General features: G+C 40.0%; 1 protein-coding gene across 1 annotated transcript; it reads right to left on the bottom strand.

Annotated features, from left to right (window-relative positions):
* Nucleotides 1-22,185, bottom strand: RBM24 (RNA binding motif protein 24). The gene is made up of 5 exons (XM_058175757.1): nt 21,386-22,185; nt 21,029-21,246; nt 19,962-20,085; nt 15,499-15,553; nt 1-3,121 (listed from the first exon to the last, which is right to left on the bottom strand). Exons 2-5 carry the CDS (start codon nt 21,194-21,196, stop codon nt 2,782-2,784), a joined length of 687 nt encoding a protein of 228 aa, XP_058031740.1. The 5' UTR covers nt 21,197-21,246; nt 21,386-22,185; the 3' UTR covers nt 1-2,781.
* Between the last annotated feature and the right edge of the window lie 5,477 nt (nt 22,186-27,662).

The raw sequence follows: 27,662 nt of genomic DNA, 5'->3' as shown, positions 1-27,662 counted from the left end.
GGGATCGTATGGATACACAGAGATTTGTGGCCATTTATTTAGAACAGTGGTCTCCAATCTCCAACCGGTGGTGGCGGGAGAGAGGGGATAGGGGATGGTTTCACATGTGTGTGCCGCTTTCTGAAATGCAGCATCACACACGCTTGCCCACCACTTCTGCAGCCCGGTTCCGAATGGGCTGCAGCCCAGCATGGACCAGTGGTTGGGGACTCCTGATTTAGAAAATATTTAATTTCTGTTTGCCCCAATAAGACACTCAGAATAGTGTGCATATTATTTCAGTGGTGGTGCTTTTGAAAATGCAAAGACAAAACAAATCTATTTTCTTTCTGAATGAGATCAGTGGTTTTTTTATGGATTTATAGGCCTGATTCCAATTTTTAGAGGAATGGCATGCTGACGTTCCACAACTTAACTATGCATTGCATGTAATAGCACTTGTTTAAAATTTAATTTGACAGCACTGCATAAATAAAAGCAAAGCAAGTAACATTTCATTTGTCTCTATCAACCTTTTTAAAACCACGAACCAGCTGTTTATTCAATAGTGGAACTCTGAAATGCATTTTTAAGATGTCTTGATGCATTAAGAAACTTATTTTGTGTACAACTGTAAAAAGTTTGGATTCAATGACATTTTTATTATTTTAATACAAGTGTATAGATTAGAAGATCTGAAACATTATAAAGCAATATACATAATAAATAACATGCACAGTAGTCATGTTATATATCTTATATAACACTGGCTAGTATTCAAAATAAATCCAGTGACATTGGAGAAATCCATAAAAATGCTATCCTGTCTTCCCTTTTATGAAATTGTTCAAGTATAAAAAGATTCCAATACAGTCTAAAATATTAAATTTCTTTTTAGGTCAAGAATAAAAATTACAAATTATTGCAGTTTCACAGGACAAATGAAAGCAGCATTTCCTAGCTAAGGAATAATAGTTGAACTATATAGAGATGAAACTGAAAAATGACCCCTTTTCATAGCAGAAAATACCAATAACCCACTCTAAAGACATGATGGGTATTCCTTTACGGTGTTTGCACATACTGTGCTTAAGATTGGGGCTTCAGGCTTTATCATTAATATACCTGGTTGAGGAAAAAGTCCCATCAAGATCAGTGGGACTTAAGATTCAACTCTGCATTACTGTTATGGTACTGGAGCTATTTATCTGCAACTCAGTCATCGCATGGACAACCAAAAGTGTCTTTACAGGAGACTCACTGTTTGGACAAATACCACGCTTCCCCCACCCCCATATTTTTCAGCCAATTCACATGGTTTCCCTATGCAGACATTATTATGTGTGTGACCAATGATATAACTATAACTCCTATTATAAACCACAGTAGTTTTTAAATTGAGTCTTACTCCTCAATTGGTATGTGTAGTATTTTAACATCTTTCAGAGTAAGTAAGCTTTACTGAAAACCAGTAAAGTTTTCTTCCCGTAAACAGGTATTCAGTCAGTGAAACAGCGGGAAAATCATGAAACTAGCATTTTAAAGATCAAAACCTTTCCAAAAGTTTTAAAGTACCCTTACAAAGGTATGTTTATTGAAGACAATAAACCTATGTCAGCATCTTTAATTGCTTAGATTATTTTATATTCTACTCCTAAACCTGCTAAATAACTTAAACTATGAGATGAATACAATATTTTACAGTTTCACATCTAAAGTGGGTTTCTTTAGAATGCAGCATCGTACAACTTTCAAAATAAATATATCTTTAAATAGCATTACAATTAAGGCACAATATAGCTCACATAGAATTAACCTTTGAAGAATTGCAGTCTCAACAAGTAGCCGCATGGAAGAGGCCTATGTTTTGCAAATAAATATTTAAATAGGAATTAACTTGTATACAATTCATTTCAAAAAGCATTCCCTAGTACAGTTCTTAAATATTTAAATTCAGCAAATTTCTTCCTGCCTTTATTCACAAGCCATGAATAGATACAGTAAATAAAAGGAGAAAGCTGTTGTAGGAGAGAGCTGATCCTGTTTTAGAATCAGAATAGCTGACTCTAGCAGTCAAAATTTCCCTAAAAGTGAAACAGGATGGGGAGAGGGATTAGAATGTGACAACCTCATCAAATGAGAACAAGTGATGTGTTCTTTCCAGAACGGGCTGTGTCATTGATTGTCTGTACAGCTGTTACACCCTTTAATTCCACACCACTTGCTCCATAGTCCCATTCATAGGGAGGACAGATGAGAAAATAACTTTGATGCTATCTACCCTTCCCCCACCTCCCAAGGGCCATCTTCCTTAGTTTGTTCCATGCCCAATATGAGATTCGTCAAAAAAATATTTTTCTACTCATTCACACAAAATAGGCCATACTGAAAAGTTGTAATGACCCGCCGGCACTTTCAATATTTAAGTAATATTCCACTTGAAAGTTACGTATTGCTCACCTGAACTTTTTACCCTGGATACTGTAAAATGCACCTTTTTTTTTTTTAAATCAGCTTTTCTTTTTTCTCTCTCTTTTTTTTTTGGTTACTTTAGCTATGCTTTCATGATAAGATGATGCTTAGAAACTCTTACAATACCTTATCCCACAATATTATTCATTCTATGGGAGGCATAATGCTTTAAAAGACAGTGGTATTTGTTCTTATACTATTCTATTGCATTGTAGCGTTGTTGTTGTTTTTAAAGCTGGATAACTTAAAAGTTAATTATTTCTACTGGAAGGCTTGAAGGTAAATTGATAGGAATAATAACAAAGGATGCTTTCTTGCCATGTCCATCTGCTATTGCATACGATCTGTTTGCAGTTGCTGTGGCTGGTATTGGCTGAAAGCAGCTGCTGCAGCTGCAGCTGTTCCTGGGGCTGCTGCAGTGATAGGTTGCTGGACTGCATAGCCATATCCCCCAGCAGTGACATATCCTGCAGCAGCTGGTGAAGCTGCGTAGGGATACTGGTCATAGGCTGCAGCTGCTGCAGCGGCCGCCGCCGCAGAATACTGAGCATATGCAGCTCCCGTGTAGTCAAGGTAGGGTGTAGTGGAAGCAGCAGCTGTAGGCTGGACATGTGGAATAACCACTCCAGGTTGCACAAAAGCCTGCGGATATACGTAATGAGCAGGGATCCTGTTGAAAAACAGAAGATAAAGTTAGACCACTGGAAAACCTCATTCCCCGGTTCAGAACTAAAAACCAAACTCAAATTTAGTTGTTGTTATATGCATAGGGTTGCCACAATAACTAATTTCAGCGATCATCTTACAAGCTAAAAAGGAGACACACTGATGAAAATGTATTTTTTTAATTAAAAAATAGTGTCACAGTGTTAGTGCCAACTTGACAACACTGATCAGAATTGCTATAAAAGCACACTACTAATTTTAAAATACTAATAATCTTAAAATGTACATTTGTTAAAAGAAAAATTAAAGAAACCTGGTTTGGGGCTGGAAGACACGGGGTGCATAGCCACAGAGAAGCGACTAGTTTCCCCCCTAAGAATTGTAATATACTGAGAGTTTATATGACTCTTTCCTTAGAATATATATTTTGGTAACCTACATGTTTAGTTCCATGGTCCAATACCGATGGTTTCATAGGACTTCTTGTTTCATTGCATTACCCACATTATTCAAATGTATTTGATGTAGGGTAATAAATGTTTTGTATTGTGGCAATCCTACTTGAATTGCTATGCACACATTAATTCCTCTGCAACTTCAGTCATCCTTATTAAAAAATAATAAATAAATAAAAAAACCACAGGCGACAAAAGGAGTTTAAATAGAAGTTCACAGGTGTGGTAAACACAGCAAGAATCACACTTGTCAAACGAACTATAGTGCAATTCACTCCGTCACAAAAGGCTATTGAGGGGAAGCTACATAGATGCCATTAAAATACATGACAGTGACCTCTGGGTAGATGTGGGTAGATGTGCATCACACTTCTGAAGAGGTTGTAAGGCCATGAAAGTCAAACCTGTTATGACATATCAGGCCACGGAATCCTGTGCCAGCTTCCTTATTTCTATATAAGGCATAGCTTTGGAAGGAAATAGGGAGAGCTGGGGTAGAATTACGTTCAGGTAGATCTAGTGTTTAATAAAAAAAAAGGGAGAAATATTTTGAGGAACAACCTTGCTGTTATTACATACATACTTCAATATTCTCCTTACTATTAAACATTACCTTTTTTTTTTTGCACCGTTAGAAGCACAAGCAGGACACTGTTCATATTTGTAATAAAGCTCTCATGTATAGATAACAATATTTCTGCGGTGCTTTCAACACCCAAAAGCTTCATGTATTATCTCAGGATTACTTACAAACGGCTTGGTAATGGAGACCGTGGTTATTATGCATAGAAGGGTGAAGCTGAAAAATAATGATTTGCCTAAAAATCTCTAAATAAATTTGCATGGCTTAAAATAAGCTCTGCTTGGTTTTTTTTTGTTTTTTTTATTTGAATTTATATCCCGCCCTTCTCCGAAGACTCAGGGCGGTTTACAATGTGTTAAGCAATAGTCTTCATCCATTTGTATATTATATACAAAGTCAACTTTATTGCCCCCAACAATCTGGGTCCTCATTTTACCTACCTTATAAAGGATGGAAGGCTGAGTCAACCTTGGGCCTGGTGGGGCTTGAACTTGCAGTAATTGCAAGCAGCTGTGTTAATAACAGACAGACTTAGTCTGTTGAGCCACCAGAGGCCCTCTTGTTGCTACAGCTAAACAAGTTGCTAATTCCCCATCTATATGTATATGGATTGTTCACTTGTATCTTATGTATCCAACCTATTACTCTTGTATCTTATGTATACAACCTTTGGAATAAATAGAATCTTCTCCAAAGTTTTAACTTGCAGCTAAAACTTTATCAGGAAATCAAGCTTTCTCTCCTGCATAATTCTGATAAGATCCAGGGAATACGCGCACATACACACATACACACAGAGCTTCAGATGCAGTATGAAAGCTTTCAGCTTCTCATGCAATATTGTAAGTTTCCTTTCTCTCTATTGCACAGATTACGTCCATTTGATCGTCCTATTATAACCAAATTAATATAGCTGCGTTGAAATAAAAATTATTTTCAATGTTAATAAAGATGTTGCCAAGCAAAAATTGTTTTTATTTATATAGTACTAATGCATTAAAATCCATACAGCTTTGCTTTGAAACTAATCATTCCCTCTTCAATGCCTACAATTCAATATTAAAGATCTAACTACGGTAACAAAAATGCATCATTAGTTTCCTATTGACTTGGATAGGGAAACAGCGACACATTAGGGACGCATATAAGAAGAGGTTGTTGAACAGAATAATGACAGTCACTTAAGAATTTTTTTCTTATATTGAGTGTTCTGTAAAGAAATCTGTGGTATTAAAGTCAATAATAACTTTGTTTTTATATGGTTTTAAATAGATATAAACCATACATATAGTAATTTGATCATAATGCTAATTTAAAAACAGATCAATTGTCAAGGATCATTTCTATCAGACTTAAGACGATCTTTAAAAGACACATGCAGATCACTTCATTATAGTTAAGTCATAGCTCTATTCCTACAGAAGCATCATCATGATGGATCTTAAAAGTTGTTTCCTTGTTAGAATATCATGATGAATATGTGTATTCAAGCTCTTGTAATTTGTTTCTATTAAGTCAAGAAACTAACAGGTGGGAGAATTATGAAACTTTACCCCTTTAGAACTTTGTAGCCTACAATATGCATGCACTCTGTTCAGGCGCCCACTGTTATGCCATATCTCACATGATTGACAGCACAAGCTGCAGTGGGTCTATTTTTGACCATCTGTCATGCGACAAGAGCTTCCAGCTGAGTAAAATGGCTTTATAAGGCCAAAGTAAACGTCCATCTGTTGGAAACGCCAGCATGCAGAGATTGTCATGATACTAAAATGCTAGCTCCTTTTATGTTCTCCAAGGTCAAAAGGTTAAAGAGCAACTTCTCCTTAGGTTGTTCAAGCATCTTTGTACAATAGATTGAAAAATGTTCTTCTGAACTTACTTTTGGGAGAAACACTGGATTCTGCACCTTTTTCCAGATTTTTCAAAGGTACATTAGAAATAGGCACTGAATCATAGGTTTTCCTTCAAGATTACTATAAATACACACTTACATGGAATTAACTCTACTGAACAGAGTGTTTCCTTCCTTCTATCAAGCCATAGCAAAAATAAGATTTTTGATTTAGATTGTATGTATTGTGCTGAGTCCTCATGGCATTACATTGCATTTGATCCCCAACGAATACCTGAGGAGGCCTTAATTCATCTTTAGCTGTACCGGAGATAAAACAGTATTTCCCCTCATACCCTAAAAAGACCTAAGAGAGTGGGGTAAACTCACCACGTATCAGCAAGTGTGGTCAGGCCATTCTCCCTTCAGTCCCTTCAGTCTTTGCATTCTGTCTTCTAGAGCCATTTTTTCCCTAGGAAATAGGCTACAACATTTTTTTTTTACAAACAGGGGTCTCCCCGGATCAGACTCCTGGATTAGTCTGAACAACAGCTGACCAACAGTAGTAATGGAGCAGCTGCATTATGGCAAGAGAGTGCTGTCTTTCTGTTTCTTTTCCCACACCTGTTAGCTGTAGTTCAGGCTGCTTTTTAAATATGGGTTTCATGTTCTATGGAGCAGTTCTGAAACCATGTCTAGGAGTCTGGCAGCCCATTATGGGTTTAGAAGTACCGTATATACTCGAATATAAGCCGATCCGAGTATAAGCCGAGGTCCCCAATTTTACCCCAAAAACTGGGGTAAACTGGGGACTCGAGTATAAGCCGAGGGTGGGAAATGAGGCACCTACCGGTTGGGGAAACCCTCCCTCCCTCAGCTGAGAAGGCTGGCGGCTCCCCCGCCCCGCCCTCTCACTGCACCGGCAGGGCTTCAGTCCGGTAAAATGTGAAAAAAAGAAAAAAAAAAAACTCGAGTATAAGCCGTATATACTCGAGTATAGCCGAGGGCTTAAAAAACAAACTTGAGTATAAGCCGTATAGACCCGAGTATAAGCCGAGGGGACGTTTTTCAGCACAAAAAATGTGCTGAAAAACTCGGCTTATACTCGAGTATATACGGTATTCTGGAATAGCATTATTCTGTAAGAATGCTAAACTACTATGTTCAAAAGGAGTCTAGCAGACAGGCTCATTTTGAATTCACTTGTAGAGCCGAAAGGTAAAAACAGAGTTGAGTTTTGATGGATTGCTGAAGATACCTATCCAGACATTGTCAAAACTTGCTGCCTCCCCAGGTTCTTTCCTATCCCAATGTACAGTATGGAGAATAAGTGATGGCCACTTTCATGCCTATTGGTGAAGGTCGGGGAAACAAAGCTAGAGGGACTTCCAGCCCTTAACATAATCTCTGTACCATAAATACGGATAGAATCATTTTCCAGTTTTGTGTCTATGTCAAGATAAGCTCTGTCAGTGGGGGCATCATATTTTATGCCAATATAATTTTTTTGCTGGCTCAATGACTAGTAAGTAGTACTTTTAAGTCAGCCATTTTAAAAAAACCTTAATGGGTCTCACTTTTGAGAAAACATGCATATTACAATATATCACTGTAAAATCTGGATCATTCCTTTCGAAAGAACTCACTTTTATGCATGTGTTGAACTTGCTATATAACTATATCTTACATATTTTTATTCAGAATTCAACCCCTATTGAATTCAATGATTAATTATATTGATCTAAATATTTGTGTGTGTGTGTGAATACTATCACAAAGTTAATACTTTGGGCTAATTTACAACAGGCTAATACTAGTAATCTTCAACTTGCAACTGTTGGTTTAGTGATCATTCAAAGTTACAATGGCACTGAAAAAAGTTACTTATGACCATTTTTCACACTTATGACTGTTCTAGCATCCTGCCAGTCACATGTCCAAAATCCGAATGTTTAGAAATTGGTTCATATTTAGGACAGTTGTCGTGTCCCGGGATCATGCGGTCACCTATTGTGACCTTCTGACAAACAAAGTTAATAGGAATGCCAGATTCACTTTAAAATAGTGTTACTAATATAACAACTGCAGTGATTCATTTAATAACTGTGGCAAGAAAAGTCATAACTTAGGACAAAACTCACTATTTCGCTTAGCAATAAAAGTTTGGGGTTCAGTTGTGGTTGTAAGTTGAGAACTTCCTTTAGAGCATTTAGCATATCCACAGTAACTGCAGTGGAATCAGAATATTTAAGTGGTAACAGATTTCTGGTGGAATATAGACAGTCATGTATAAAAGCACCAACATCACAGTAAGCTAAGATTTATTATGATAAGAATGACCTAGCCTCTTTCCAGAATTTTGGATTTTGCCTTTTGAATTTGACAGGGCATAAGGAAAATTTTGGAAACATTTACTTCTAGTCTTTTTAATTAATTGCTACTCATTACACTGTATAAACCTAACAAAAAATAAGTTTGCACTTTACTTTTAATTTTGAATGTATTATTTGCAGACGAATTGGATGTAGGTTCCAACCTGTTTTCAAATGAGTCAAATTTAATTAATTCAATTAAGCATCAAATCAATGAATTTCATTGGCTTGGAGCATGCTTGAATGCCCAATTCTGTAAATTGCACTGGGAGATTATGAAGTCCACAGCGTTTCAGAGTTAGAGATGATTACCTCTGATTTTATTATTTTATTATTATTTTATTATTTTATTTTGGTGATCATTAATATGTTTTTATTTGCTGTGTGCTACCGTGAATCAATGTGAGCCGCAACATATATATATATATATATAAAATGTAAAATAAATTTTAAAAAGTCTACTAGCAAACACATAATCTGACTCGTTCAGTGAATAAATCTGAGTCATTCTATCTCTGTGTCTTCCTCCAAATGAACCTATTTTGATTCTAGCAATGTGTGAGACACAAAAAGCAGAACAGGAATCTCCCTGGCACTCTTATAGACAACACTCATGATATGAGCCCATCGTACCAGTCAACACCCCCTCCCCTGCTTTGTCCATATATGAAAGAAAACCTGTGTCAATATTTGAAACTCAACAAAGCAGAAAGCCTTATCAAATCTGTTGAACTCAATCACCTATTCACAATCATGCCACTGTACAGCTTTAGATTTAACAACCACTGAAAAACTAGCAAGGCTGCAGGAGTAGCCCCAAATTGTTGCTTCAGTTTTATCTCTCTTGCTCTGGTTTGTTTTCCATCCCTTCAGGGCTGGCAGGAAGTTATTTTGGGAAACAAAGAACATGGGGGAAGAATTACACTTCTCCCATCCTGCTTTCAGCACTTCTGATTCCATTCAGGGTACAGGATGTCTGCATTTGGGGTTTTTATTTTTACAAAAGTGTAAAAAAAATATAGCCAGAGCTGAGTAACCTCTGGAAAGGTAACTAGGAGAATTACTGGTGATGGAAGAAAAAAAATGCAAACTGTTTATATCATCATTGGCTATATAATCTTAGGTAACCAGAGTGCATAATTTTCTTATTGCTTATAAACATCATTTAGTGGTTATTGAGTTAATGCAGCCAACTTTATTGGTATGAATATACAGCCAAACCATCATGTAGTTATGATTTGGGGTGGGGAAAAGGTTGACCCAAGATATTGGCTTACTTCCATGAAGTTAATATTAGCACAGATTCATATAGTTTAAAGTATTATTTTTGTCACAAGGTACCATGTATTTCTGTAACATCCAAAAGTAGGCATTAAATGAAAAAATCAGAAAGGGGGAGGGAAAAACCACTGGATAAAAAAAAATCATCTTGAATTTTAAAAATATTTCACTGTTCTTAGTAAAGTTATTTTAAAAAAATCAGTTTAAGACCCAGGTAAAGGAGGCTGTTTGAATAGCTTGTACTATATTCAAGTAAATACAACAGGCCATCATGTGGAGCAATTAAAATTTTGCACATATATTCAGAGAAATAATAAAATTCTGTGCAAATAAAGTTTTATATATTTAAAAGTTCCGAGAATAAAATAGGATTATTTTTTAGTGATGAAACAGCAAGATAAAACTGGATAAATAAAGATTTTATAAATATATGGCTAGCACCAACCATTATGACAAGAACATTGGATTGGAGAACATGAGTGAAAAATAGGGCTACTATATCCATCTGCAGTGATGTTGATGACTACTGGGTGACAAAAAAGAGTTTGGTTTTTTGATATTTCTTTGCTGTCATCTAATAGTCATCTGGATATTTGCAACCCAGATCCTTCACCTTATCAGAAAAAGGTATTGTATCAAGACCCATCATTATCTCTGCATACTATAATACCACATAGACAGCAGATGTTTTGAAATTTATCTTAAAAAACAGTCCCTGAACTACTCATTATATCATAAAATCTTTATTGATGGTTTACCCCTTCCTACAAATTTTTATAGTATTGTTTTTCTTTATTACTATACTGTAATGCTTGCGATCTGACAGTTATTTTGGAGCACAGCAACATTAGTTGGTATGCAAAAAAATTCTGAGGCCAAATATTGCCATGCCATTCAGTTCAATGGAGAAATGGTTCTGGAAATATGAAATCATATACTCTATAGCTGGCACTTTGTCATTCCCTTTACTCGATGAACATACAATAGATATAAGACGCCTAGAGAGTTCCTGGAGGTCCAGTCGTTCAGAGGCTGATCGGACAGTAGTTAGATCCTATACTAGGACCTACCTAGTGGCATTGAGGGAAGCGAGGCGTTGCTACGCCTCCTCCCTCATTGCGTCGGCAGATAACCGCCCAGCTGCCCTGTTTCGGGTGACCCGCTCCCTCCTTCACCAGGGGGAGCGGGATGACCCGTTGCAGGGACGTGCTGAGGAGTTTAACGGTTATCTATACGATAAAATCGTTCAGCTTAAGGACGGTCTGGACCAAAATTGTGGCGATTCGGATGGGGCGTCTGAGGGCGGTCTTGGTGATGCTGTTTGGGATGAGTTTGACCCTGTGACTCCCGAGGACATGGACAGGTTGCTGGGTAGATTGAATGCCACCACGTGTTTACTGGACCCGTGCCCCTCCTGGCTGGTGCTGGCCACTCGGGAGGTGACACGAGGCTGGCTCCAGGGGATTACAGTGCTTCCTTGTTGGAGGAGTCTTCCGCCGCCTTGAAAGAGGCGGTGGTGAGGCCCTCCTCAAGAAGCCTCCCCTGCACCCTGCTGTTTTAGGTAATTATCGTCCGGTCTCCAACCTTCGCTTCGCGGCGAAGGTTGTAGAGAGTATGGTGGCATATCAGTTTCCCCTGCACCTGGAGGAAACTGTCTATCTGGACCCGTTCCAGTCCGGCTTCCCGCCTGGTTACAGCACTGAGACGGCTTTGGTCGCGTTGGTGGATGATCTCTGGAGGGCCAGGGACAGGGGTTATTCCTCTGCCCTGGTCCTATTAGACCTCTCGGCGGCTTTCGATACCATCGACCATGGTATCCTGCTGCGCCGGTTGGGGGGATTGGGAGTGGGAGGCACCGTTTATCGGTGGTTCTCCTCCTATCTCTCCGACCGGTCGCAGACGGTGTTGACGGGGGGGCAGAGGTCGACCCCGCGGCGCCTCACTTGTGGGGTGCCGCAGGGGTCAATTCTCTCGCCCCTTCTGTTCAACATCTATATGAAGCCGCTGGGTGAGATCATCAGTGGTTTCGGTGTGAGGTACCAGCTGTACGCTGATGACACCCAGCTGTACTTTTCCACACCGGGCCACCCCAATGAAGCTATCGAAGTGCTGTCCCGGTGTTTGGAAGCCGTACGGGTCTGGATGGGGAGAAACAGGCTCAAGCTCAATCCCTCCAAGACAGAGTGGCTGTGGATGCCGGCATCTCGGTACAGTCAGCTGAGCCCGCGGCTGACTGTCGGGAGCGAGTCATTGGCCCCGATGGAGAGGGTGCGCAATTTGGGCGTTCTCCTGGATGAACGGCTGTCTTTTGATGAACACCTGACGGCCGTCTCCAGGAGAGCTTTCCACCAGGTTCGCCTGGTGCGCCAATTGCGCCCCTTTCTAGACCGGGATGCCTTGTGCACAGTCACTCACGCCCTTGTGACGTCTCGTCTGGATTACTGCAATGCTCTCTACATGGGGCTCCCCTTGAGGGGCATCCGGAGGCTACAGTTAGTCCAGAACGCAGCTGCGCGGGTGATAGAGGGAGCCCCTCGTGGCTCCCGAGTGACACCTATCCTGCGCAGGCTGCACTGGCTGCCTGTGGCCTTCCGGGTGCGCTTCAAGGTTTTGGTGAACGTCTTTAAAGCGCTCCATGGCATAGGGCCGGGTTATTTACGGGACCGCCTGCTGCTACCGAATACCTCTCACCGACCCGTGCGCTCTCACAGAGAGGGACTCCTCAGGGTGCCGTCGGCGCGACAGTGTCGTCTGGCGACGCCCAGGGGAAGGGCCTTCTCTGTGGGGGCTCCCGCCCTCTGGAACGAACTCCCCCCAGGACTTCGCCAACTTCCGGACCTCCGAACCTTTCGCCGCGAGCTTAAGACCTACCTATTCATCTGCGCTGGCCTGGGTTAGTTTTTAAATTTATGGGTTTTTTAAATGGGTTTTAGCTCTAAATTTTAATTGTGGCCAATTTTAATAAGTTTTTTAACTGTATTTTAATTGTATTTATATATTGTCTATTTTACTTGGCTGTGAACCGCCCTGAGTCCTTTGGGAGAAGGGCGGTATACAAATTTAATAAATAAATAAATAAAATAAATAAATAAATAAAAATAAATAAATAAATATTCAAGAATGCTGACTATGACACCAATATTTATGCCATTAAATCAATGTAAGCATCTATAACATCCATATAATGTAGATGAACTGTAGAATAGTGTACAAATGGGCAAAACAGAAGACTTTGCCTTATCTTACATAAGTTGATGGACTGCAACATAGCTAAAATATCAATTTGAGATAGTTGAAGTATTTATTTACTTACTTATTTACTAAGGAACAGTTTCTATTAAATTTAGAGGACTTAACTTTTGATACAGAAGTATGCAACTGTGTTACTTAAAATAGTTTCTTTGACTAAGTAGTTTTTGGCTTTTCATCTCCGTGGCTTTATGCCAAATTATACTTGTTGAATTTCCCTCTTTTACAAAACACCAGCCTTTTGCATACGGTTATCCTTCTCAATAGACTGGCTAAACGCCAAACCACATTGCAGGGAAGAGAAATTAATCTTTCCTCCAATACTATGATCCCAGCATGAATGGTCCTCCTGAAGCTGCAATTTCACAAAATAGCAAGTGTCAGGAGAACCAATGCGGGGGGGGGGAAAAATTCCTCTTTTTTGCACATTTCACTCCCGGTTGGGAGGGGGGGGAAGGGGCTTCTCTAGTTGTAAAGAGAAAATAAAGAGTCTTGTGACACCTGTCAGAATGATAGAAAATAATTTTCTTCTCACACTATTTAGATAAAATTAGTTGCTTTGGTGAATTGTACTGTATATAAATATTTGATTCAGAACAGTAACACCTCTTAAGGAAGTAGGTAGGTGTTTATTTTGATGAATAACTAAAACACGTTAAAAATTTTGTATTTTAAGAGAAATGAAAAAGCCAATTTAAGACATGGTGGTTACACTATAAAGTTTTAAAAATATCACAATTTTGGAAGCCAAACCTTGTGTATTCTTAACAGATTTGTATGGTTGCTTATTGGTATTCAAGAAGGGCTTAAGATTTAGTAAAAGAGTTTGTTTGGTTATAAATCTATTTAGCTTTGTATCTTGAAGCCTTTATCTTACTTATCCATTTCCGTGTTTCTCCTATATATGCAGTTAGATTTTCTGTTAATGGCAGACAGATTTAACATTTCTACATCTTTAATTCCTTTAAGTTGACAAATAGTTGGGGAAATTAAAGCATTTAAAAAATATCAAGAAAATTACATATAATCACAGGTAATGAACTGGATCCAGTGTTACATCAAGTGAAACTCCAGAAACTATGATCCTATGGATGAAAGGCCAGCAAATTTTACTTTTCCCAACAGTATCTATTGTTCCAGTCCCCAAATCTGTAAATATGTCAATTTATCTGGGGACACCAAATTGGTGAAAATTGCTATCCGGAAAGGCACATTTTGCACTTCTCTAGTTCTCTCTCTCCTTTCTCCATTATAGCCCAGGCCCCTATCATCGGAGTTCCTCTATAGGGCATCAACTCACAGGTTGGATTTGCACATCACACCAAATCATAATGTCGTTCATTATAAATGAATTCAGCAATTATATAAACCACATTTTATGACTCTGACTAAAAAGTGGTTGGCTAGTTTATAGCTCAGCGTGTTGTACAAACACAGTAATATGTAAATCCGGGTATTGTCTTTTTCAGTCTTCAGCTGGCTAAATACAACTATTGCTGCTAGTGTTTCATGGTAATAAGTTATAGTATTTCAAAACTATTCTCCAGTTTCACCATGGGTTTTACTTAGCAAGGATTAGCAAGGAGAAAAGAGCGCAAAGAGAATTCAAGCAGATTCCTTTTCTAGTTTCATGTTGAATTTTTTTTAAAAAAAAGTTCTATTAAAAGTAGCACATATTTAAAGAATACTGTAAGTTAAAGCTGATGAAAACAAAATCATTAATGGGAAAGTGCAAGTGGGCGCGTATTGTTAATAACACAAAGCTCCACATCCTTCCCAAAGTACAAAACAAAAAAATGTAACATGCAAGCAATGTTGAGCTTTCTTTTTTTTTAAAAAAGAAAATAAAACGGTATCACACAAATTTAGCAATCACTACAAAATGTGGTTAAAAAGAAGATAAATAAGTCGCAGGCTACAGCTTGAAAGCAAGAGGGGAAAAAGAGGATTTTTTTGCTCCCCTTCGCAAAGTCAACACTCCTCAACAAAAACCAAAATGGAAAAGCCACCAAAAACTTTCACTACAGCTCTTTCAATTAAACAAAAGCACACAGTTTAGCTATCAACACCACTTCATTACTGTAATCAATAAATAAAAAAAAAAAACCACACTGATATCTATGGACTATAGAAAGAAAACATACATGCATCGTTAATCACCATTTTAGCTTGTTTGTGTTTTGAGTCTACTGGTTACAGAGTTTAATTCCAAACAGAACTATTCCACCTCATATCCTTCTCATCAGTTATCTTAACTGTAAACGATCCCTGTCAGATTAGAAAGAGATAAATAACATTGAGTTTAGCTTAAGAAAGAAAAATATATTGTTGGGGGTACCCTGGAGTGCTGTTTACAGGCAGACCTGGTTTCCCCTCATTATCTCATCAGCACAGGACTGCTTCAGTGCAGGGTGCTGGGCATCATCCCCCCAGCTTTAATGCTTATTGGAAAACCATTAAGGAAGCGAGGGCATTTTAAATCTGCATATTTGAAAAAAAAGTAATAATTTTATTGCCAGCAGTCACATTACATGACATTAACATGTATACGCTATCTGTTTCCCACTGCAAAAAAGCAAACAAAAACCAGATTTAGAGGAGACTTACCCAAAAGGTCTCTGGATTAAGGCTGGATGGAGCTGTTGAACCCCAAAGGCAAAACCTAACAACAAAACAAAGCACATTCTGTATACTGGTACTCCTTCTGTTGCATTGTTACTTTGTGTTGGCAATCTTTTACCTGTCTATGGAGTATTAAAGTCTATGAAATTCAATGGGACTTCCACATCAATTACCAAAACGTTGCATATTTATACTCTAATAAACACTATCCTGGGATCGTTCTTAAAGAAAAGCAGGTAAAATGTCACTTACCTTTCATGAAAATGTTTTATACTTGAATGCGCTTTGTTTCATTTAATAAATAAATAATCCTGGTTTTTCAAGGCAGAGGCCAGATAATAATTGTATGTTATTTAGCTGCTTCTAGTATTAAAAATACATGATTGAAGATGGTCCAAAAATTATTAATATGGCTGGTACATACAACAGAGTGTAAAATAAGACTTTGCAAAAAAGCTCCTTGGTGCTCTCTGAACTTGGTTGTTTTCTTGCAGATGTTTCATTAGGTAAATTAGGTAACATTATCATTGCTAGTCAGGACATCATCATTAGAAAGCACCTTAGTTACAAATATTCTCCTTTATTGAGCCTTTGCACAATTTGAAAATAATTTGGAAGAACTATTCAGCTTGTGTAAGTAGAGCCTCACTTTTATTTGCTGCTTAAGAGTCGCCTCAAACCACAAGATGGGCAGCAAATAAATGTAATAATAATTCACTGAAACTCAAACCTTCTTTCATGTGTGAAATAAAGGCTGCAACTTTAACTAATCAGCTCATTAAAGTTAATACAACAACCACCATTTTTTTGGAAGTCCACATATATAAAAAATAGGAGTCCCTGCAGATTTTACTCCGCTAGTTGTTGCCGACTGTAGGGGGCAGTGCTCATTTCAAGGCCATTGAGCCAGTGTTGTCTGAAGACATTTCCATGGCCAGCATGACATCATGGAGTGCTGTTACCTTCCCACTGAAGGGGTACCTATTTATCTACTCACATTTGCATGTTTTTGAACTGCTAGGTTGGCAGAAGCTGGGGCAAGAATGGGAGCTCACTCTATCGTATGGTGCTCAGGTCTCGAACCTGGACTGTCAGTGTTCTAGCTATGTAGGCAACTGCACCGACCTCCCCCCCCCACCCTGTAAAAAAAACCTGGAAAAAAATCAGGCTGCTTTACCAAATAGCAGACTGCACTTCCTCTGAATCATTTTTGAAGCGTTCACAGCCTTAACAGTAATCTTTCCTTTCAGCAATATTAATAATTAATTATTAAGATAAAGAGTCATTATTTCTCATAGATCATTACAATTTAAGGTAGACATAATGTTCACAGTCTCCTAAACCTGGTCGCTGTATTTGATATTCTTTTCGTTTTTGTATAAATTTTTTTGTACAGATGTTTTTGTATAAGTTTCTGTTGTCCTTTTAGGAATTGTACGTGGTAGGAATTTGGGCCTACCTTCCCCAAAACTTTTCTTTCAAAACATTTCTAATGAAATTTCATGAGCTTGCAGCAGCCATGTGTGAAATCTCACAATCTTCTGCCAGAATGCAGAAGTTTTTGATGTGGGTGCATCAATAATGTTTTGGGCTTTTGTGCATGACTCCTGTGTAATTGGGAGTTGCACTAGTGTGATCTATGTCATCTTTTTATAACTAGAGGAAGTTTTGCAAAATAACTGATTGAACCTGAAATTATATTATGATGTGTTAATCTGGTTAGTTCTTGACTATGAAGAGGCAATGCCACATCATAGTCAAAACCAATGACAGAAGGACAAAAGAAAAAATGGGATGTTCATATTCCCAATCTCTTAGCTGAGGCTGGAAGATTGGGAACCTTTATCTGTACCAAATTGGTTTGATCATAGTTTGTTTCAATAAACTATTAACTAAACCAGAAGTAAACTTTTTTCATGCTGTTTTTGAATGCCGTGTGTTGTCAGGATAAAAAGCAAATTTAAATTAATGTTGTTTGCATTAATTTAAATATAATACACCACAGTTTATTATTCCCTCAAATTTTGTTCCATAAAAATTATTTGGTAATTCACCATACCAAATCATATTTTGCACAAATCATTGCTTGCAAATGTGTATCAAATGAATGGATTCTAATTATGATTTAGCAATTCATGGAATCAATTGCTCCAAACTGATAACTGATAGAATGAGCAACATACCGGTATAGCAAAATAAATGAACAGAGGGTTGGAATGAGTCTGAATTAAATCAATGTTAAAAGCTGATACACGCAATAATATATATTCCCATAATAGTTGAAGGCACTTCCTAATTTAGAACTTAAATATAAAGACAAAATAACTGACAATTTATTTTTAGCTTTCATTTAGTTTTAGTAATGAAAATTTACTAAAGTAAATTTACTAAAGTAAATTTCATAATAAAAATATTTAATTTTGCATTCTTGTTTTATTTATTTATTAAATTTACATGAAGCCCATTTCATTGTCAAGCAACTCTGGGTTGCTTACAGCCCAAAAAAAGCAAAAATAGAAAGTATTAAAACATTACATATATTAAAATTAACAGAAATAAGGTAAGTTAGAAAGCAGAATGCAACATGGTAGCCATCTTGTGAATGCATTCATCCAAAGTGATTTCTAAACAATTCCGTAATATATTTATAGTGAATAACTATGACCAAAAGGATTAATGATGCAAAAGAATTAAGATTAAACATATAATTTTCTAAGTGGGGATGACTGTGCTTTCAGTAGGAGAGGCCCTCAATAAAAGGCTTGGTGGGTTAAAGAGAACATACATGTGATTTTCTATTTAAAAGTCTATACCAGTGGTGGGTTGCTCCTGGTTCGGTCTGGTTCTTGTGAACTGGTAGTAAAACCGGCAGGAGGCTCCGCCCACCTGCCCGGACCGTATCATGGACAATCTGCACATGCGCATGCGCGCTCCCGTTGCAAACCAATAGTAAAGGTAAGTAAAACCCACCCCTGGTCTATATCCACTAAATTTTAGTGATCATTTGTTCATTTTCCTGAAAAATCCCTAAACTCCACTATTTAATTTCAAATTGTTTATTTTGAGTTTAAATGTATACATGTGGGGCAGAGGTTGACCATGGTTATTCCTAGTTACCTCAGTGATGAACAGAAAACATGTTGATCTTGTTTGGAGGCTGATTTTAGTAATGAAAAAAAAAACCTTCCATAAATAAGTTGAAGCTAGCCTGGCTGTAAAAAAAAGAGCATAGTACTTCAGGAATACAACGTTGATAAAAAAAGAAATATCAAATAAATAAACAACTGAAATAACTCAGGAAATTACTGTTTGGCAAGACAGAAACGATACACACCAATGATGTCTGTTGCTCTGCAAATTAATGTAAACTTATTAATTAAAAGTTATTACAATTATGCAAATTATTGATTTTACAAAATTTGGTTTGTTTTTGAGGTGCCTAGGTGCCAGAACAGATTGCTGACTATTATTGTAAAGGCAAAATAAGATAGTTTCACAAAGAAACTGGAAGCTATTCCAGGTTTCATTTTGAAGCATTTTGTTTTTGATGATTCTTAGAAATCAAAAGTTTACTGCTGATGCTGCCAAATATTGCACTAGAAATATTAAGTCTGATATTAAAAGAAAATTTATATTCTGAGTCACATACAACAGAATGATTCTCCATTTAATTATACACTCTGATCAATTACATAATTAGTCCAATTACTTAATTAAGACTCTTCAATTAAAGGGGGACATCACATGTAACTGACTCAGCAAAAAGAAGAAAGTTGAATATTTGAAAGAACTCCTATATACATCAATCTCTCCCTATATATACACACAAAATATAGCAGGAGACCACAATCCTATGTACATTATTTAAGAGCATAATCTACAGAAATCACTAGGTTTTTCATGAGGCCGTGATGTTAATTTCTAGATTCTTAAGTTAGAGCTTTCTAAATTTCCACCTTCTGTTTCCTGGACTTCTATCAATCAAGTATTTAGAAAAGGACTGTGCAAGAACATCTTTAGACAACTAGAGCTACACTTTTAGTGCACAAAGGGAGGTTTCCATAGCAAGGCAAAGGGACAGTCTTTTTTTTTTTTAAAGAAGGAAAGCTTTCTGGCTGTTTCGTTGTCCATATTTTCTACATAGAGCAGGTACATATATCTGAGAAGAAGTAACTTATTCCCCTTTCCATCTTCTGCTCCAAATGTCTTATGTCAGCTCTAGGAAGCTCTGCCCCACATGCTGCAAATCACATTGACATAATTCTTACATTTGAACCAGTAATACCTAAGTTTTGTATTGCATTGACACAAAGTATTCTCAACATGAATTGGCCAATATTAATTGGGTGATGATAAAATGCTTCAGAACTATGTTCTTTGAGAACTTTTGGCTGTTCGTTTGTAAACCACTCATTCTAAAATTAGAAGATAATAATCACAGTTATTACCTGGCTGCATAATTCTTGGTTTTGCTCCCAGATATGCAAGATTCACATTAGCTTTTCTGCCATCAATGATTGGATTAGGATCTTTGCAGGCCCTTTCAGCAGCAGCTCGATCAGCCATTGTCACCTTGATAATAAACAGCAAAGGAATCACAACTGTGACCCTGAAAACACCCTTCCAGATATCGTAAAACAATACTCTTTCTGGTGGACTCTTTCAGATTAGAATGATCAGGGAGTTCCCTTTTTGTTTTGTTCTGGTTTTGTTTTGGTATTTTGCTTTACAGTTGGTTGCACTCTTTTATGTATTGTTGTTTAGTTGTAAGCTGCCCACAGGTGTTTGGGTGGCCTATTAAATAAACAAATAAATAAACTCCCCTCATCCAAATGAAAATACAACTAGGCAGTATCTTTCAGGGTCAGAAGTTTGGAGACTCTCTCTCTCTCTGTGAAATTAACACAATAAACACTTTAAAAAATCCAGTTCTATTCAAAGCATTCTCTGTTTCCCTAAACAGAGGCACAGAAAGTTTGCAGGACTCCAAGCCAGTGACACAGTAGCATGTGCCAGTGTAGATAAAAATATGAACATGTCCTATCAGTCTGCAGCCAGCTGGCTTTATCCAATGCCAAAACTTTATTAGCAAGTGTTCCTATACAGGCATGAAGCAAATATCCATAGCGCCCACAGCACAGTCTTCAAAAAAGAAAGTATGTCCCCCCCCCCTCTCCAAACATCCCCACAACACTATAGTCGGTTGTGTACTAATTGTGGGACCCTTCAGTTGATAGGCTGTTTTTCCGGTGCCTTGTTTACACGTTGCTTAAGTTTGGGGGGAACTTTACCGTTTGTTTGCCTTCTATACTGTCCAACCGAATCGGGGCCGGAGTCACAACAGATCGCAATCTTTTCAAGCTCCCCCCCTTTTTTTTTAAGGCGGGGGAGAGACCGAAGCTGCGGGATTATTGTCCCCCCCTTCCGAGCTCTGTCTTTCCCCCCGCCCTTGTTTCAGCGACCACCACCACCCCATGCCCCCCACCCCCATCCCCGGCGGTCCCTTTTGACTTACAAATCCGTATCCCCGGGATTTGCCCGTCTGCCGGTCGGTGATGACCACGGCTTCTTCGATCTCGCCGAAGACCTCGAAATACTTCCGGAGGCTGGAGTCGGTGGTGTGGTAGGGCAGACCCCCGACGAAGATCTTGGTGTATGTGGTGTCCTTCTGCGTCGTGTGCATCTTTTTCCCCCGAGCGAGGCGAGCGAGCGAGCGAGACAACCTCTCCCCTGCTACAAAACCAGCAACAAAAGGAAGGAAAAGAAAGTCAGGGGAGGGGACGGAGGGGGGGGGGAGGGACGGGAGGGGAAGCCTCTTCTCTCCGGCTGCTAAAGGCGCCAACTGCCCGCTTCCAAGCAACTTCTCTCTCACCGTCCAGAGTCCGCTTTCCCCAGCCACGCAGCAGCAGCAACTCTCTTCGCCGAGCAGGAAACCTTCCTTCTCCCGCGCCGAGCGGTTCTGAGCTGGGCTCCGAGGGCAAACAGGAAGCCTCGTCGGATGATGCTCTTGAGGTAGACGGTGCGGGGGGCGAGGAAAGTGCAGGGAAGTCTTCCGCCGGCGAAGGTTTCTCCCCAAATGTCACACGCGCGCCAGCTCCCCGTTCCGCTGCCGCCCCTCTCCACACACGCGCACCCACCCCTCCCGCTTCCCCGCCCCACTCGGAGGGGCGGGTAGCCAAGGCGGAGTCCCCTCCGGTTATTGGTCTCTTCCTGGGAGAGAAGCCGGCAGGGTTATAAAACCCCGGTTGCGGGGACTTAGCGCGCGGCGTCGGGGAAAAATAGAGAGAGAGAGAGAAAGAGAGAGGGGCGAGGAAGCGGTCGGGCGGCCTCGCCACCTGCGCGCTGAGCTGCGCTCTGTGGGGAAAAGCGGGAACCTCTCGGTCGTTCCCGTTGCTTGGCTGACGGCGCTGCCACACAGGAGCTCTGCCTCGCCTTCTCTCCGCCTTCCCTGTAAAGCTCACACGACGTAACCTTCTTTGGGCTTTCGTTATGGAGCCCTCAGGCCTCCCCCGCACCGTTTCGCTTAAGAGCGAGCGCGAAGAGGCGCATGGCGGGGCGCAGAAGTTCAACCTCGGGCAGCCCTGAGGGAGGAGGCGGGGATTGCGCCGTCTGCTGCCGTGCCGAGGGCCACCCTTCCCCTATGGTGCCCACCAGGCGCGTTGGGCTCCCAATTTCCCCATTGGTTGGCTGCCTGGGGCGGCGTTGGCCGGAAAGTCTCTTCCAACGGAGCGCCCCCACCCCCCAAGGCCTGTGAATTCCTCAGCCTTGGCCGACAGAGAGAGCTGCCGTCCCCGGGGCGCTCCTTGGAGTATGAGTGGGCAGAGGTGGTTGTTTTGGTAAAGAGCCTCGTTCTCCTGTTATCTTGCCCTCTCTCTCCCAGAGAAGGCCAGCGGGGAAGGCTGTGCAGTCAACTCAAGGACGCAATGGCTAAGGAGGAGCAAGCGGGGTAGCAGCTTTCCCCCTTGTGCTTTCTAATCTAAGGAGACACTTCTTGTACTTCTTTCCCAAAGAGGCAAGGAAAATGGATACAGCCACAAAGTGAAAAAGCGAGGCAAACTGCAATGGCCTTTCCCAATGGACAGCATTAGTTTCAGCCCTTGTCCCAGCCCATTAGATGAGCTAAAGACAGAGAGGGAAGAGAGAAGCTCCTTTCTCTTAAATGTCTATGGAGATTCTCCGTCATTCAGGTCATGCTTGTCCCAAAGGTGCTTCTTCAAGAGGCAACTGGACTTTCTGGCTTTTCTTTGAAGACATCTTGCTTTTCATCCATTCAGGCTGAAGAGGCTTCTTTGGATGAGAAGCAAGATGTGGTGCCTCTTGAAGAAAGCACCTTTGCGACTCATTTCTCTTACCTGCCCAAAGTCATCCTGCGGTCTGGGCAGTGCAGAGAACTCAGCCTAGCTCCCAAACTGTAGGCCAGTTTTCTGGAAAGCAGTGCAGATCACAGTGTGCTCCAGGCATAGTATGATCCAGACCCAACCAGCCCTTTGAAAAGTTGATTGCTTTCCAAGTGCAAGTGCAACCCATGTAAGATTTCAGTAGTGAAGCACAATGTGTAAAGTAAGCAGGAATTTTCTAAGAAGAGATGCGCAAGAAGAGCAAACAACTAGATGGGTGGACTTTTTTCAGAACAAGCTCTTGATATAAGTGGAATGTCAGGGACCTAAATAAAAAAGTGGACAAGGACAAAATATTTAGTAAAATTTAATTAAAAATTATGTAAACACTGTTAATATGAGTTATTTCCATATCTTTTCCTTCATCACAAAGAAAAATCATAGTCCACAGCAATTTTATAACATAATGTAGGCCACACCCAAAGTTTTGGGATTTGCATGCAAGCTTCAACCAGCAGGTTGTCTAAAAGCATCTCTATCGAGGAATTGCCTGCCTCTCTGAACCTGAGGCTTGAGGGGAAGTGCTGCTCTATTCAGTGTAAGCAGAATTCAAGTATTTATTTATCCACAGTGCCCACATTTCACTCAGTTTTTCATGCATCACCATTTTCACTTCTTACCTAGCCAGTGTTTAAAATGAGACCTAGTTGCAAAATAATTATTTCTCTGGGAATATCTTCCAGGAAGGAGAAGACACACAAATGTGCAATTCGGCCTCCAGCCTGATACCATTCATAGCTGAGTTAGTGATAAATGGTTGGAAATGTATTGACTTCTGTAGATGGTTTTAATATCAAACTTAGTAGCTCCTATCAGCTTGGGCAAAAATGGGGGTTGCTGCTGGGAATTCTTGATCCAGCAGTTATGGAGGCTGATAAATTCCCCAAGCCTGAAAATCCATAGGAACTCACCAGTAGTGGGTTCCACTTACCTTCGTTACCAGTTCAGAAATGTGACTGTGCACACGTGTGTGTGCGCTTTGCGTGTGCATGGCATTTCTGCACGTGTGCACAACCTGCGCATGCACAGAGCATCCGCGATAATGTCCGGGCGGGTGGATGGAGCCTCCCGCTGCCGCCACTACTGGTTTGCATGAACTGGGGCGAACCGATAGAACCCATCACCGGAACCCACTCACTTTAACAAGAAAGCTCAAAATGTCCAGTGTAGCTTTTGTTCCAAAATAGGTCCCGAAGTGCCAGCTGAAAAGAGATCTACAGACGCGGAACTCCAAGCAATATCAACCAAACAAAACTTGAACATTATTGACAATTCTCTTCTTAATTACGTTTAGAACATTCAATAAAACAAGTGTCTTGTTTTATTTTCCTTGCCTACTGTCGTGTCCCACTCCTCCGCTGACGGCTGGGTCAGGGAAATCCGAATCAGGAGTGCCTCTGCAGCTCTGCCAAAGTCCTAGCAAAGTTCTCAAGGCAGGCAGGAGACCAGAAAGTGACTTCAGCAAGATAAGGTAGACTTTGCCTGACTCAGAGAATGCCAGAAAGCAGATTCTTTATATAGGCCATGGGGTGTGGCTCCATGACTCAGCACTTATCCAGGCCTGCCCCTCCCTTCCTTCTGTTGACGCCGCCTATCAATTCTCCTGAAGCGAGGGTCACTCCAGTCTGCAGCTGTTGGTAATTGACCTTCCTCAGGCTCACATGCTGTGGGGGAGGGGGAGGGGTCTAGTTGCTCCGTTTGCCTGGGCATGGAGCCAGAGCTGGGGGCTGGAGGCACTTCTTCCTCTTCGGCCTGTCTGGGCATGGAGCCAGGGCTGGGGCCGGGAGGCATGCTAGGACATTCCTCAGCATTCAGAAGCAGATAAGACGGGCCCGGCTGCGGGGAAAGCAGACGAGGCACAACACCTACGTTCAATGGAGTTCTTTAAAATTGTGATATTCTATTTTACAATACAGTAAATGAAATATAAAAGGATCCTTTGGGATCCATCAGTCTACCAGATCTTGCAGTTCCATGTTCAACTGTAATCTAGTTTCTGTTGGAATATACAGGCAGTCCTCGACTTATAACCATTTGTTTAGTGACTGTTCAAAGTTACAGCGGCACTGAAAAAAGTGACACAACTGCTTTTCACAGTGATGATCTTTGCAGCATCCCCAGGGTCAGGTGATCAAAATTTGGATGCCTGGCAACTGGTTCATGTTTGCGAGACTTGCAGTGTCATCACCTTTGGTGACCTTCTGACACGCAAAGTCGATGGGAAAGCCAAATTCACTTAACATCCACGTTACTAACTTAGCAATTGCAGTGATTCATTTAACAACTGTGGCAAGAAAGGTTGTAAAAAGGAGCAAAATTCACTTAACAATTGTCTTGCTTAGCAACATAAATTTGGGGCTCAATTTTGGTTGTAAGTCATGAAGTACCTGTATTAATTGTGTTCTGTCCCGGTGCTCAGAACCAGGGGCATTTCATCCACCCTGCTTGCAACATCTTATTTCTAAACTTGGAGATGTATCTTGCAAATATGTTGCAAGATTTTTCTTTTTTCTTAGAACTTCTGTGTTTCTCGGAATGAGAAACCAAAGCTAAAGCCTTTCTTCTATACTGCATCTCTTTATGCTAGGGAGAGCAGATATACTAAAGTATTTCTTTTGGGTCCAGAATAAGGATATTATTATTTTGATTGTGAAAAGAAAATCATAGGAATCATTGTCTTTTATGTTGAGTGGAGATGATGGCCAGGAGTAAAAAGAGAGTTACAGAAGTGAATCAAGTGAGCTGAACTGGAAAACTTACAGAACTGGCAAGTGTTATCTTTACTTGAATGTTTAACTCAGGGATTCTCTGAAAGTGTTCAGACTATAAAAGGCACTTTTGTTTACTTTTAGGGGAAAATGAAATGGCATAGAATAGGGTAGGGTAGGGTAGGGCAGGGCAGAACAACAGAACAGAACAGAATTGTTAACTGGCAATGCACTCACTTGCATAATTCTTCTATGTTTAATGATATAAAATAATAATAATTTATTAAACTTGTATGCCACCTGACTGACTGTCAGTGACTCTGGGGCGATTTACAACAATCAAAGAAATTACAACAAAACCAATAAGGCATAAAAAACAAAGATAACAGATGGCAAGTACACTAAAGTTTGTACACACAAACACCTACACACATAATTAATAGATTTAAAATAAATATGTAAGACAAATAGCTCTCCGTTTACATTACTATTATAACCCAAAGTGATTTAATATTAAAAATTAGAAGTTTCAATGTCAAAAAGCTAGGATTTTATAAACATTGAATATATAGTGCAGGGGTCCCCAATGCCCAGTCAGCAGACTGGAACTGATCTATGGCCTATTGGGAACTGGTCTGTGCAAGCAGTGGGTGAGCACGTGAAACTCCATTTGCACAAGCAGCAGGCATGCGCACAAAACCATATCTCCACATCCCCGTCACTGGTTCGTGGAGCCAGAAAGGTCAGGGATCGCTGCTATAGCATATGTGTTATTAGTATGTTGCCAGATAATATTGCCAAGTTATAGATATTATATCTATGTATTTATTATACTGTTTAACCACTCCAATCTTACAGCTGTGGGTGGTGAACAACAAAGAAACAAAAAATAACATAATCACCTAATAGAAATGTAACAATAATATACATCTAGAGCAGGGGTATCAAACACAAGACCCATGGTCTGGATCTGGCCTGCAGGGCTGCCCTGGAAAATGTAAGGGGCCGGCCCGCATTGCTTCGACTTGGTCTACCCAATGTGGCTTTGGCTCAGTCTTCCCAATGTAAAGAGGAAACATCAGACCAGCCTGTCTTCGGCCTGGTCTATCCAATGTGAAGAGGAAACAGTGGGCCAGCGGTTTGGGGAATGGCATCAAGCTGGCCATGCCCCCCCAGGCCCCCGAAAGTCAGCCACAGCCCTGATGAGGCCCTCAATGAAATTGAGTTTGACATCCCTGATCTAGAGGAATACACCAATCATTTGAAGCCCAAATATTGCTTTAAAAAAAAGAATGTTTCCACCCTCTTATTGAATACAGTAAGGGAGAGTGATTTCTGAACTTCCTGGTCAAAATAATACATTGCTTAATATGGAGGCCACCTGCTGGCTTGTCCATGTCCCATGAATCTTGTATGAAGAAAGGGCTCTTGAAAATCCTTCCTAAGAGTTAAAAGTTAACCAGATGGTTAAAAATTAGATCTGACAAGGCAAGCAACTTCTCTGATGACAAAATAGCTCAGGCTGTTAGAAGCCTGTTATTAGAACACATTAGCCTGCAATTACTGCAGGTTCAAGCCCGGCCCGAGGTTGACTCAGCCTTCCATCCTTTATAAGGTAGGTAAAATGAGGACCCAGATTGTTGGGGGGGCAATAAGTTGACTTTGTAAATATACAAATAGAATGAGACTATTGCCTTACACACTGTAAGCCGCCCTGAGTCTTCGGAGAAGGGCGGGATATAAATGTAAATAAATAAATAAAAAATAAAATAAATAAAAAATTTTCAAGGCAAGTGTAAGTTGAAAGTTGAAAGATATAAAAAGATATAAAAAAGCTATGCAAAGTGTTTAACTTGAATTTGTTCCATAAAAGGTGCTATCTATAGTGAAAATAAAATAGGTAAATTACTTTTATTATCAACATACATCTTTTCAGGTAAGATCAGGGGTTCAGTTGTGCATTTGTGACTACCATTTTGACTTCTTTTTTTGTTCCCTCTGCAAATGCCTCTATGTACAGACACACATAAACCCATTTATCTGA

Source organism: Ahaetulla prasina, chromosome 3, assembly GCF_028640845.1.
Source record: "Ahaetulla prasina isolate Xishuangbanna chromosome 3, ASM2864084v1, whole genome shotgun sequence".
In the NCBI taxonomy this organism is placed as follows: Eukaryota; Metazoa; Chordata; class Lepidosauria; order Squamata; family Colubridae; genus Ahaetulla; species Ahaetulla prasina.
This window is presented reverse-complemented; position numbering and strand designations above follow the sequence as displayed.